Raw genomic sequence first — 14,492 nt, 5'->3', positions numbered from 1 at the left:
CCAGACAACAATCAGAAATAAACTCCCAGGAATTCAAATCATGGAACCGGCCGAACAGTTTCTCTCTCATCAGTAAGTAGGACACTGAGAAGCCAATACATGACAGGAGAGAATTCAAAATAATTGTGCAAATATAAATGATTAAACCTCCAAAGAATTTAAAGGTTAAAAGTCTGCCTTGGGATTAGAACCACTTTGGAGATATAAAATTCCTCAAGCAGCCAACTCAGGGGAAATTTATTTTTCCCACACAAAAATATGAACGAGGAAGGTGAAAACAGCAGCAAAATGTAAAGAAAATACTAAAAGGGAAAAAGCATAGAATGATATAATAAGATGATCCAGACTACTTTACCTTTTTGGTAACTTGAACGGTCTGGATGGTCTGGAAAAAAAGCAAAGAAAAACAATCAGAAACAAGGTATCAACATACGAACAAATGCTCTGTATATGCATTTAACATTTGACTTGTTATCTCTCCTTATGCGAGAATCCTGGAAGGGTTAAAAAAGACATTCTCTTTGAGGCTGGGGATTGAATGATGGAGGCTGAGCATCTGGTACCCAGTAGGTGGCATCTTCTTGGCTTCTCATCCCACGCTCCTAATGGAATCACTGTCACACAGGGAGGGAGCGACATTTGTTCACCTAACCTGCATTAGACGCCCTCGTCTCTCCCACAGGAAGCCACTCACCTGTCTCCGGCCTCAATTGCTTCTTGCGAGGATCCTCCTACACTTAAAAAAAAAGGGACATCCACACCTCCCTCAACTAGAAACAGGAATATTGTACCCCTCTTGAGCTACCAAGTTCACCACGAAGTTTCACAGATTCTCACGGACACGGGCGCTCACAGCCTGCGATGAAGGCCCCTGAGATTTCCTGAGACCCTGCCCAAGGCTTGTGAGGGCCTCCCTTCCAACTCCATTCCTGTCCAGGGCTGGATTTTCTCCATCATCTCATATCTTTCAACTGAACAGCCGACTGCAACACACTGAGCACACATGTGAAAATCCTGCTGTGTTCTTTGTAAGCTGCACTTCAAAGAGATTTGCAGAGATGTGATACAACGCTCACATATCACTAAGCTTTTTTTCATTTTGGAAAGTATATTATTTTTCATAAAAATGTTATTTATATTACATGCAAAGAGCTTACTGTGATTATTTATTTATGTATGTATGTATTGTCTTTTTAGGGCCGCATCTGCAGCATATGGAGGTTCCCAGGCTAGGAGTCGAATTGGAGCTGTAGCTGCCGGCCTACACCACAATCACAGCAATGCCAGATCAGAGCCGTGTCTGCGACCTACACCACAGTTCAAGGCAACACTAGGTCCTTAACCCACTAAGCGAGGGCAGGGATCGACCCTGTGTCCTCAAGGATGCTAGTCAGATTCATTTCCACTAGTCAGAAGAACTCCTTCTTGTGATTATTTTAAATGAACTAAATTAAAAATTTTAAATTAATCAGTTTCAACTCCAATATGGTACACATCAAATGTAACCCATATATAAAAAATAATCTTTGGATCCTTAATGATTTTTGGAAAGTACAAAGGGGTTGTGAGATCACAAAGTTTGATAACCATTACACTAACACTGAGGGGATACTTAATTATCTGCTGAATAAATGAATAAATTTCCTACCTGTGTATTCTCTCCTAACCTGAAATCTTCCATCAGACTACCCCAAACTTTAAGGAAACGAATCAAAACAAAATGAAAAATCTATCTTCTCATTTTTCTGCTTCAAGCTTTTCCTCTGCCGGTAGTTAGAGCCCTATTTTCGAATGTCTTTGAGACCTAAAGTTTCCTTTCTTATTTTCCTTCTCCATTTATATGTCTCACTAATATACATGCATTCGTTCTTTAAAAAAATTACTTCATTCCTGGTATAGTATGAATGAAACCAAGAGGCAATCAAACTTCACGGAACTTACATTCTAGAATGCATTTTGCATTAATCCACTGACATGAAAGATGCCTATGTTCTGAATTTCATGCTTTATATGTACATGCTTAAGAGGAACCAACCCCAGAAATTACAAGCACTGGAAAAAAAAAAATCTTGGAAAATACACATTTCAGTTCCATCCCAGTCCTGTTTTTAGAGACGGGCTTCAGTTTGCCTCTGGCCATTCAAGGTCTTAGGAGCAGAGCTGTAGAGAGAACTCATGTTTCTGGATCCCTGATTTGTTGTTTTGAGTCCTGTGTGTGTCTGCCTGTAACAGCAAGGGGACAAAAACCAACAGAGGGATGATCATAAAATATTAATCTGTCATACAGGAAAGGAAGTATTAGCTCTTTGGGGAGGAATGGAATTTTAAGTCAGAGTTTCCAGTAAGAAGAGCATAAGAGAACATGTTTGAGACCCAATATTCGTGGCATTAGTAAAGAAGCTCTCCCCCCAAAAGGCTGTTTTATACATGTACAATAAAGAGAATTCATATTTAAAAGCTAAAAACTGACATTAAAAGCACACACAGGGACCATAACTAGTCTGTGTTCACATCTCTGTAACCTAGTATAATGTACAGCCCTTCGTGAACGTCAGGTCAGAGTTTGCTGGATTCCTGAATGAGCATCTTTTATTACTTTTCTCAGGCGCAACAGCTTTGAAGTTAGTAGTCAGTGGATAGCAAGAAAATGAGGACATAAATATTGACAGAGGTAAATTTAGTTTTATTTTCTATTTGTTTATTTCTCTCTCTGTTACACACACACACACACCTTTTGTAACTTCAGCCCATTCCTATCTGCCAATCCTAAGTTCCTTTACCACTTTACTGAGTTTTGTAAGTTTGTTTCTGCCTCTGAATCCTGTAATAGAGGCCCTCTTAATCAGTGTTGAAGGATAATTAATTTGATGACTAATCAGAAAAGTTAAAGCAAAAAAGTCTAAAACAGTGCCAGAGGAGTTCCCTTGTGGCACAGCGGGTTAAGTATCTGGTGTTGTCACTGCAGCAGCTTGTCACTGCTATGGTGCAGGTTCAGTCCTTGGCCTGGGAACTTCCGCATGCTGCAGGCATGTCCCCCAAAAAAGTGCATACACTTTTCTTAAGTATCTAATTGTGACAATTTTTTTGTTTGTTTTTTGTCTTTGTTTGCTTGTTTTGGCCACACAGTGGTATGTGGAAGTTCCTGGGCCAGGGACTGAACCCACCCCACAGTAGTAACAATGCCAGATCCTTAATCCACTGAGCTACCAGGGAACTCCTAGCTGTAACAAATTTAAACATATACTTAGCTGCCAATCTTTTCTCTTCATTTTTTTTTTTAAATGGCTGTACCCGTGGCATACGGAAGCTCCTGGGCCAAGGACTGAATCTGAGCTGCAACTGCAGCCACGCTGGACCCTTTAACCCACCGTGCCAGGCCAGGGATCAAACCCTCACATCCACAGTGACCTGAGCCACTGCAGTCGGGTTCTTAACCCACTGTGCCGCAGTGGGAACTCCTGGCCATCTTTTCTTACTTATCACACTGCATTGCCTGTGAGTCCCAGTTTTGGAGGATTTAGGATACTTGTGAGTATCCTGAGTATACTAACCACAACAGATAATCTAAGCTTTGATGATTTTCCTCCAAAGCTCTTACCGTGGTTTCCCTCATGCATAATTCAGTATCAATGTTTCGGTATCATTTGTCCAGTTTTTCCAAACCCACTATTTTCTTTTCACAAAATTACCCTTTCTTTTAGAGACTATACTCAAACGGATTCTTTCTGAAATTTAGTGGAACGGCATGAGGACAACGTGGCGTGCGTAGTTTTGGCGAGCACGCAAGTCAAATGCTGGGAGAGGAAGATGAGCCTTCAGTGAAAAGGTCCTGCTGCTCGAGACGTCAGGAAGGACATCTCATCGGGGCGGGGGGGAGTCTACCAAGGGAAACCCCCCATCTTCTCAAATATATACACGTTGATATTTAAATCTCAGTTTTACTGAGACATATAGCCCACATACCGCATAGTTAACCCACTTCAAGTGCACGAGTGAACGGGTTACGTGCTTTCACAGAGTTGCGTGCCCCTCACCGCACATGCTGTGGTTTTGTCTTTTCAGGGTCTCACCTGCGGCGTATGGAGGTTCCCAGGCTCGGGGTCCAATCGGAGCTGTGGCCGCCAGCCTATGCCACGGTCACAGCAACACCGGATCCAAGCCGAGTCTTCGACCTGCACCACAGCTCCTTAAGCCACTGAGCGAGGCCAGGGATGGAACCCGAGACCTCATGGACACTAGTTGGGTTCCTTACTGCCGAGCCATGACGGGAACTCCTACACGTGCTTTTGGAAGAACATGCTACCTGAACACCAGTGAGGAAGCTACAAATGAGCTACCTGAGAAAGTTTATTTTTACAGAGAGGGAGAGTAAGATGCTGACCAAAGAAGCCAGTCACTTAGCTTGTACACAAAACCTTAATTTTTTTTTTTCTTTTTTTTTTTTTTGTCTTTTTGCTATTTCTTTGGGCCGCTCCCGCAGCATATGGAGGTTCCCAGGCTAGGGGTTGAATCGGAGCTGTAGACACTGGCCTACACCAGAGCCACAGCAACGCGAGATCCGAGCCGTGTCTGCAACCTACACCACAGCTCACGGCAACGCCGGATCCTTAACCCACTGAGCAAGGGCAGGGACCGAACCCGCAACCTCATGGTTCCTAGTCGGATTCGTTAACCACTGCGCCACGATGGGAACTCCCCAAAACCTTAATTTTTCACTCCCAGCTTTCATGTGACACAGCTGCAAAACTACCTCTTGAATTTCCACAAGAGAGAAGGTAACAGAAGTTGCTGTCTTTAGACCTAAGGTGATCCCCAGAGCCACAGCCTGGGATGGATCATCCCAGGGAGTTGTAACAAAAAAAAAGCTATTTTATTATAAACATTTCGGGTTGTAAGAAATACAAACATTCTTCTTCCTCCTACTCAGCCCACTAACTTTTTTTTAACTGAGCCAATCATGGATCTACGACTAGTTTACTCCCAAGAGACAGAAACAACGAGTCATCACAGTCTTTCTGCTTGAGGAATGACTTCATTTTAAGTCAAACTCGAGATAATAAGGAGAGATTGCGGACACCAGTTGAAAAAGAAAAATGGAGGTTACCACAAAGATACCTCCAGGGAAAACATGAGATCCCTTTGAAGTTTTTAGACTAATGGACATGACAAACAGATGTTTGAAACACCCAAGCCACAACTGCAGGTAAAACATGAAACCTGTGTGATTGATGGTTTATGGTGTTGCCGTCATTAATTCTGCCCTCACAATTTCTTACCAGGACGTATCTGCTTAAGGCGGCATGCAAGGAAATGCACCACGGAGTCTCATGATCCAAAGTCGTCTTGCCCTCTCGTACAGTCTTTCTGATGTGCTGCTCTTAGTCGCTATCTAATAAATTCTGCAGAATGATCTTCCTCCCTAGTCTAGGGTTGCTAAATAGCAACTAGGAAAAACAAACAAACAAGAGAGAAACCATGTTTTTTTCAAGGTTCATTCACCTTTTAATACCATCTGGTCAAAACCCCTGCCAAAAAAACATCCCAAAACAAATGGAAACATGATAATCTGTCTTAGGTGGGAACATCTGCTTGTTCTTTGGTTAGGGCTTTAGTCTTTTTTTTTTTTTTCCTGCTGAGAAAAAGCCCCAAGGCAGATGACATTTGCAAACTCTGTGCACACTCCCAGAGGCTGTGGCATCCACCCGCTTGGTTTCCAATACTTTCCAGACGGCTGGCTGGAGTGTCACTCTCTCCCACTCAAGAAAGCGTTTCTGTCTGTAAGTAGGTGACAGGGACATGAGTGCAGAGCTAAGCTCAACTCTGCTTTCAGGAAAACAAACAAACAAAAAAATGCAGCACTTAGACTCAGTGCTCATAATGAGTAACTAATTGCCCCGACACGTCCCACTTGAGAACTACAGCGGCAGCTGAGAACCTTGGCTCCAGCCCTCGGATGACCAGTGAAGTGTGGTATGTGCACAGATCTTGGTCAAGGGAGCGACAATGAGACTCTAAAGGTCTCGGGGCGGGGGGCGACCATGACAGTGGGGGTTGGGGCAGATACAGAGGCAAGGGGAAACTTTTTCAAAGGTAACAGAAGAAAAGAAATGCGGGAGGAAGAAAGCTGAAAAAAATGTGGCAAAGCTGCAAATGCTCTGTATCTCTGTTTCTTTTCCCCTTTCCCTCTTTCTCTACAACTTCTGGAAGAGAGCAGGGAGGGTGCAGGTGGGGGAAACTCGGTTGATGACAGAGCTGCAGAATTAACCTCACCACTTTGACAGGGACGGTATCAAGTCTCCCAAATTCCAAACGGCTCTTCCTAGCATCCAGGAAAATCAAAACTATGGCAAAAAGAACTTGGTCCATTTCTGAACAGCTAAAACGCGCTGAGGGACCTCGATTTTCCGCTGCATGGTCAGAATTGGATTTAAGTAAGAACTGGCTTAAAGTAGCACATTTTAGTCTCCATAGTCCCCTACTTTAGTCCCACTGGATTGTGCCCCCTGGCCATTGTGTAAAGGCGTATTCTGCAAGAAAAAACTTTGGTTCAGAGCTGGTGTGTTAGGAAGAAAATATCTGAAAATAAAGAATCCACACTTGGGGGAGCATTCTTTAAAAGATTTCCAACAGAAACAAAACCAATCTCCATCGCGAAGTATTTCCATGAATCATCACTGGCACACTTGGGTTCTTTCGTGAAGATGAAACAGATACCCTGTAGACAAGCCGAGCGTGGCCTCCAATTCATCTTCATGCGCCAGAGCTAAATGTTTATGGTCTGTGTCAAGCGATCTGAAGGATAACAATAACCACAAGGACTTGCCTAAGGCGTGTCCTGACTGTTCCAGAGACGTTGACTCAAAAGCACTGGTCATCTTGATGTCTCAAACTGCTGTGACCACCAGAGTGTCACCGCTACACAACAGAGCAAATAAGCCAGGGGAGCGAGGAAAAGATTGGGAATGGAAGACTAACATTCAAAGAGCATCTGAGACATACCGAGTTCTCTGTAAATGTTAAAAAAGAAACTCAGCGGGGAGTTCCCGTCATGGCTCAGTGGTTAGTGAACCTGACTGGCATCCATGAGGATGCAGGTTTGATCCCTGGCTTCACTCAACGGGTTAAGGATCCGGCATTGCCACGAGCTGTGGTGTAGGTTGCAGATGGGGCTCGGATCCCGCATTGCTGTGGCTGTGGTGTAGGCCGGCGGCTACAGCTCCCATTGGAACCCTAGCCTGGGAACCTCTACATGCCGCGGGTATGACCTTAAAAAGACAAAAGAAAAAACAAAAAAACAGATAAACAACAAGGACCTACCATATAGCACAGGGAACTATATCCAATGTCTTAGAATAACCAATACTGGCAAAGAACCTGAAAAAGAATAGATTGTGTGTGTGTGTGTGTGTGTGTGTGTGTGTGTGTGTTTTAAAAACAGACGTGAGGTAAAGTCTGGAACCTGAACGTCAAGTTTAATGATCCTGAATGAGCCCTTTAACTTCTCAGGACCTGCGGGAAATGGATAATACATAAAAATGAGCTGCGTGAGTCAGTTTTCTATAACGTGTGGAGGACTAGCCGAAGGAAGGGACACCTAACCACTGCCCGCCCCGCCTTCGGCGCCAGCAGTGGGCCTGGAAACGGCATCGAGCCTCAGTTAAGCAGCCACGAAGGAGACTGAGGAGAAGTCAGGGTCAAGCAGTTTCTTCACGAGCATAGCCAGCCTTTATGATGAACTTGTAGCACTGGCTACAAGCCGAATATAGTACAGATGAGCAGGCGCTCTCTCGCACCCACAAGCCTGATCGGAACAGGAAACTGTTGGAACAGTAAGAAAGCCTAAAACAAAGGGTGTCCATGTAACGAAGGCGAGAAAGGGCCAAGAGTGCAGAGTGCGTCAATGAACAGCCGGGTCTAGACGGCACAGGTCAAAGCACAGGACGCCATCCTGTACTTTTGGGCCACAACCTGGCAAAGAGCACCGCCCTCCACTGCCACCCCCGATGCATGTCACGAGGTGCGGCCTGTGAACCAAAAATGGGAAGGAGAGCAGGACAGGAAGGCCTTATTTAAGAGCAAACGGCACGTGTTGCCGAGAGTGCTCACTGAGGTGTGGTTTACAGTACGGAAAAAAGTGAGAGGGCCATCTAGTCACAGAAGGATGCTTCAACGCGTGGTGGTCCGTCCATCCGACGGAATACTCTACAGAGGGAACCCACACACGTACACGCACTGATACGGAAAGAGCGCCAAGGCAGAGTGAGAAGTTTTAAAATAATTCATATGGCATTTATGGGAGAAACAGCATATAAAATATGTAAACGTATGTTAAAAATTCAGAAAGGAAGGCGGTGAATCAATAGCCCTGTTTCTGACGGGGGAGGAATCGCAAGCTGTACTTTGCAGTTCTGAATTCTTTATGAGAATATATTCATGAATTCATTGCATAGGTAAAGGCAGTGAAAAGAAGGTCATGAAGGGAAATTGCAAATGTATTCGTTCGGGCACATGTAGCTGAAATATTCCACTTGGAAGTTTCTCTCACTGATAAAGAATCTGGGGAGGAAGGACACCCCAGTTAACTGCAAAGCAGATGACGAGAGGGGACACTATACCCAGATTCTGCATTTTCAAAGAACTTAAAGCATATTTAGTGCAAATTCTACAGTTAATTTTGTTCCATTCAAGTAGCTACTGCTCAGTTGCAAGGACACCACGTCATTCCATCTTCACTGGAATAACCTGGGTATCTTATTTTAAAAAAAGACTTCCAGGGTCCTCCCCGGGCATCTGGTTCAGTAGGTCTTGGAATAGAGCCCACACAGTCAAAAGCTTGAACCAGGGCTTGGCACAATTTGCCAGGAAAATATGACTTTCAGACAAGAAACAATGAGAGAACAATACAGGAAAATAATCAGGACAACGTTTAGTACAAAGTACTAGTGAATGGGCGACAGAGAAATAACATCAGAACAGAGTGGTCCAAAGGGGAGCCCCCGAACTTGACACGAGGAGTAGAGTGTGAACGAGGTCTTGAAGGACACACAGATTTCAGACAGATAAACAGGTGGCAGAGGGACAGGAAACAAACATCGTGCCAAGAGCTACACTAGATGTCTTCCCACGGCAGTGAGTGATGTCGACAGGACCCGGGGATAGCGCGGGAGCAGGAAGGGGTGACGTGGGCAAGAGAAAGAGGAAGCCGCTAATGTTTCTCTCTCTTGTTCTGTCTTTTTAGGGCTGCAGCCAGGGCACATGGAGGTTCCCAGGCTAGGAGTCAAATCGGAGCTGCAGCTGCCGGCTTCCACCACAGTCACAGCAATGCCAGAGCCGAGCTTTGTCTGTGACCCACACCACAGCTCACGGCAATGCTGGATCCTGAATCCACTGATCGAGGCCAGGGATCAAACCCACATCCTCATGGTTCCTAGTCAGATTCCTTTCCCCTGAAGTACGACGGGAATGCCTAAGGTTTCTTGAGTAGGAATGGATATGATGAAAACACTGTTGTAGGATGAATGACTAGGTGGCAAGGTGCAGGAAACACTAAAGATAAGATCAGGAGTTCCCGTCGTGGCGCAGTGGTTAACGAATCCGACTAGGAACGACGGGGTTGCGGGTTCGATCCTTGGCCTTGCTCAGAGGGTTAAGGATCTGGCATTGCCGTGAGCTGTGGTGTAGGCTGCAGACGCGGCTCGGATCTAGTGTTGCTGTGGCTGTGGTGTAGGCCGGCAGCTACAGCTCCGATTGGACCCCTAGCCTGGGAACCTCCATATGCCGTGGGAGTGGCCCTAGAAAAGACTAAAAAAGCAAAAAAAAAGAATGAATAAATAAATAAATAAATAAATAAATAAAGATAAGCTCAGGCTGGGAGCCAGCATGGTGTTCTAGGCATACAGTGCTGAGAGGAAAAGAAATGGCAAAGACTTGCATCTTCTTTTAATGAGGCACGAAGCCTCTGAGAATCTTATACATGTGTGAATCACAATTATGGTATCTACTGTCAGACATATATATTATTATATATCACATACCATATAATATTATCCATTACTGATATATAATTAATACATTATACATTACAATTATATATTTATTATATAAATAGAATTAAGTGTGCAAATATAAAATACATAATTAATATACTAGATATAATATTAAAATAAATATATATATATTACAAGACAAAATTCTGGTGCACTTTTGGATCAACCAAGGATTATATAGTCTATGTATAACACACGTCCACACTCTTGGTTATTTAATATTTATATATACTGATGTGCTCTAAGTACAATTAGAAATGTCTAAAACTACATTTAACTTATATTTAGATAGTGAATTTAAAATAGTAGCAGTGCCTACTAAAATGAAGTTACTGATAATGTAATTACAACACAAAGAGCTTGTCCAGAAGGCCAGTCTGGATGTTGAGGACGTAGTTTTATAAGCACCTCTGGGGGGCTTATCAGTTTATTCCACTACTTTCATTAAGGTAAGAAAGACACACAAGGGAGTTCCCGTCGTGGCGCAGGAGCTAACGAATCCGACTAGCAACCGTGAGGTGGTAGATTCATTCCACCACCATTGCTCAGTGGGTGAAGGATCCGGTGTCGCCGTGAGCTGTGGTGTAGGTTGTAGACGTGCTTCGGATCCCGAGTTGCTGCGGCTGAGGTGTAGGCCAATGGCTACGGCTCCGATTCGACCCCTAGCCTGGGAACCTCCATATGCCTCAGGTGTGGCTCTAAAAAGACAAAAAGACAAAAAAAAAAAAAAAAAAAAGAAAGAAAGAAAGAAAAGAAAAGAAAAGAAAGACACACAAATATTTCCCTACTTTCACAATTTTATGGGTCTTATTTGTAAAAAGTAAAATTGTTTTGCATTTTCATTACAAAGTATGCAAATTACAGAAATAAGAGTTTGTATGTTAATTAAAACCAGTGAAGGGCTATTTGCATTTCTGAAAGTAAGTTATCTCTTTTATTAGTAGCATGAGGCCTTCATCAATTAGAATAGGAATCAAAAGCAGAAACATGATCATAATTGACAAATGTGTCGATTATTTTCTCCAACACTGCTGGAGAAACAACACTGGTTTTCAATTTCTAGTATAACATGTCTACATTTTGTTCAATGTAATAATTTTTATTTGAGCTCCATATTATAGGATCATTCATCTTAAAATTCATTTCCCACATATTTTGGATTATTTTGGCCCCCCACAAAATTACTCAGTACCATACACGTTTGAATTTGGAAGGTTAAAAGTCACACCTGCTATCAAAAAACTTTGGGGATGAGGAATTAAAAAAAAAAAAAAATCCACTGTATCAAAATGAATTCCAACAGGGTAACCAATACTCTGCAGCTGTTGAGAGATCTTCATTTTACTGGCCAGGAGGCCAGATTATTCCCTCAACTTCTATAGAAATTCTTGAGTTACACTTTTAAGAACAACAACAACAGATACTGAAATTGATTTTTCTTCCTCAACTAAATTTTCTCATATTTATCCCTTACCTTAAAAGTTAAACTTCTGAAACTCAACTGTCAAAAGCATTACTTAAAAAAGATCACAGCAAAACTCGAACACAGCTTTTATAAAAATAACACTGATAGAAAAGAGTTTTCTTCTTCGAGTTCCGAGGTGAAAAAAAAAAAAAAATCAACTATGCTTAAAAGAACCAGACTGAGAACAAATGAGAATTTTCTGAAGTCAAATGAGGAAAACCCTGACGTGTTGGGCTGTGTGTTGTCAGGCGGCGGTGAGGTCCCTGTTCACAGCCCAGTGCTGGGGCAACAAGCTAAAACTTCAAGTTCCCTGGATTCAGTTCATAACGGCATAGATTCTGTTTGCAACGCCCAAACCCCTCGTATCCAACACCACGAAACCAGGCTGAGGAACTTACTCTGAGGAGAATGTATGAAAAAGACCACCACGAGGAGTAAGAAGACTTGTCACTAACGGGGGATGAATCTCGGATGCTAACCTCTCTGGCTTCGCTTTCCCCATCGAGGCTTACACAACTGCGAAGGTCCTTTGCTGCTGTGAAATTCTACGGTATTCGCCTAAGGAATTTCAGAGAACCCAAGGCGTCGCCTAAGTATTTCAACACTCCGCCCTGGCAAAAGCTGGAAGCCAGGTTCCTGTCGTTAAATCCCACGCTGAAATACTTCATATGAATAATCAATAACACACACACACACACACACCCACTCAGGTAGGTAAGAGGCAGTGCTTTTAAACGCTTTGAAAAAGAATGCTGGCTCTTTATGTGACGAGCTGGAGAGACTGGCTTTTTAAATGGCTGGATGAATGTGAATGAAACACAGGACTAGATAGGCCGATGGGGCATGAAGAGGGATGAGCTGTGATGGTGGTGACACACCTGTGCTAGCAGGTGTCCAAGGAGAAACCATGCCAGGTTATCAAAGACACTGGTAAGGAGTGGCCAGGAGTCCTCGAGGTCACCAACCTAATGGCTTTTACCCAAAGAGCAAACAGGAAAGAGTGCATGAGTTAAATGAGATGCTTTGAAGAGATAGATTTTCTGGGTTTTTTGGGGGGGGGGGGGCTGCATCTGCAGCATGTGGAAGTTGGTTAGGGGTTGAATCAGGGCTGCCGCTGCTGGCCTACGCCAGATCTGAGCCATGTTTGTGACCTATGCCGTGCTTGCAGCACCGCCAGATTCTTAACCCACTGAGTGAGGACGGGGTTGGAACCTGCATCCTCATGAATACTACTCAGGTTCTTGGCCCACTGAGCCAGAATGGGAACGCCTAGATTTTTGGTTTTAATGTTAGTTTTGTTTTCTGATTATATAACTGACACACACTTTTTTAAGTCTGAAAAGAGCCAAAAATTATAAAGAAAAAAAAAATCAGCCAGCCCATATTCTTACTAAACAGGCTTAACTCTGTAATTCTTCTTTATCTATTTTTTTTCAGGATTTTTTCCTTTTTGCCTAAATATATGCCTTAACTATGCGCCCAGTCAGGACCATACTGGAAGCTTAAAGTGTTATCACTTCTGATTATGAGTTTTTTCCACGAAATTAAAACCGTCTGAAAACATGATTTTTAACAGCTGCATAATGTTCCATTATATTTCCACATTTACTTAACATATGTACACAATATAACCATATTAATATATAACTTTGTCTCTTTTGCTTATATGTATCTGTCCCATTTATAAGAGCCCTGTGTTAAAGCCCTGAAACATCAAAATTTTCCTGGTTTCTGATATTTTCAACATGATTTTTTGACACATGTTTTAGATTTTTCAATAGCTGCAATTTTCCTTTGTAATTTTGATGACTACTTTTACAGTTAAAGAGTTATCCTTGATCCAAATGTCAGTTTTCCCTATTCCACTTACTACTAATCTAGGCACCAGCCCAATTTACTTTGTGATACTTCATTTATTAGTTTCTGTAAGGCCTCACTTTAAGGGGGAAAATAGAGTCCAAAAGTTCATGTTTATAAAATACACGGCATTTGCTATTGTGAGCACAACGTGCCAATCGGAGTGCCCCAGGGCAGCTAGGAGGCTGCATGTCCATGGTCTGGCTGAGCCACCCAAAGCCACCAAAGCCACCCAGAACACGATTTGGTGCCATCTATAATAGCTGGTCCACTTGGTTTAATTATCAATGGGGACTAATGTGGATTCTGAGGTTGCCCAGGCCTTCTAGGACTCTAACCTCTCAGTTAGCTGGTGCCCGTTCTGGGAGACAGATCTGGAGACACTGGGCTGAGAGAGTGATGGAGCTATGGAGACGCACCTGTCTCCCCACTTCCTGAAAGGGAGCTGCCTTGTGAGCAGCAGATCAGAATTTGAGCCTGGCCCGTCTGAGCATGGGGTTAGGTGGACGTCAGGAGCCACTGAGTTATTGAGGAGTTTGACCGTATTTAAGTTTAATGAAGACTGTGGTCTGTTTCATCTGTCCTAGTGGATCCATTGATCCAATTCCTTTTTTTTTTTTTTCTTTTTAGAGCCACACCCAGGGCATATGGATGGAAGTCCCTGAGCTCGGGTTTGAATCAGAGCGGCAGCTGCTGGCCTACACCAAGGCGTAGCAATGCGGGATCTAGCCACCTGCAACCTACACCACAGCTCAAGGCAATGCTGGATCCTTAGCCCACCGAGCGAGGCCAGAGATCAAACCCCTCCTCCTCATGGATACTAGTCAGGTTCGTTACTGCCGAGCTGTGACGGGAACTCCCATCGATCCAATTCTTTTCACGTTGTTTTAGTTACTTTGGCTTCAAGGTAGGCAAGTCCCAGGACAAAATACATTTAGGAAACCCTAATTCCCTTGAAAGAACTAATACATTTACAGTGTTATTCTTGCATTTGTAACTGAAAACAACTTGAGTTAGTCAAAGATCAAAAGAGATTATTAAATGGGTCCCCAACCAAACACAAGAACTTTAATTCACTGATGACATACACCTGCCACATTACACTCTAGAAAAAAGACCCTAAA

At 43.2% G+C, this 14,492-nt stretch overlaps 1 protein-coding gene across 16 annotated transcripts in view; it reads right to left on the bottom strand.

The window, feature by feature from the left end:
• The window catches only part of DISP1 (dispatched RND transporter family member 1), a 1,033,384-nt gene that overhangs the window by 23,329 nt on the left and 995,563 nt on the right, over positions 1 to 14,492 (bottom strand). For 14 of the 16 annotated variants that reach the window (XM_084979157.1, XM_021064351.2, XM_084979159.1 and 11 more), the window contains one exon: positions 356 to 385. The exons of 1 other annotated variant lie outside the window; for it this stretch is intronic. In XM_084979157.1, coding sequence (XP_084835283.1) covers positions 356 to 385 — 30 coding nt within the window. Of the gene's footprint in view, positions 1 to 355; positions 386 to 11,909; positions 12,100 to 14,492 lie in introns of those variants that run through there. One more of the 16 variants, XM_021064361.2, reaches the window with a different exon arrangement.

This window comes from Sus scrofa, chromosome 10, assembly GCF_054392235.1.
Source record: "Sus scrofa isolate SSC_HxYL_T2T_F1_AM1 chromosome 10, Sscrofa_HxYL_maternal_Yorkshire_Landrace_v2.0, whole genome shotgun sequence".
Taxonomy (NCBI): Eukaryota; Metazoa; Chordata; class Mammalia; order Artiodactyla; family Suidae; genus Sus; species Sus scrofa.
The sequence above is the reverse complement of the archived record's forward strand: the minus strand, read 5'-3'. Positions and strand labels throughout refer to the sequence as shown.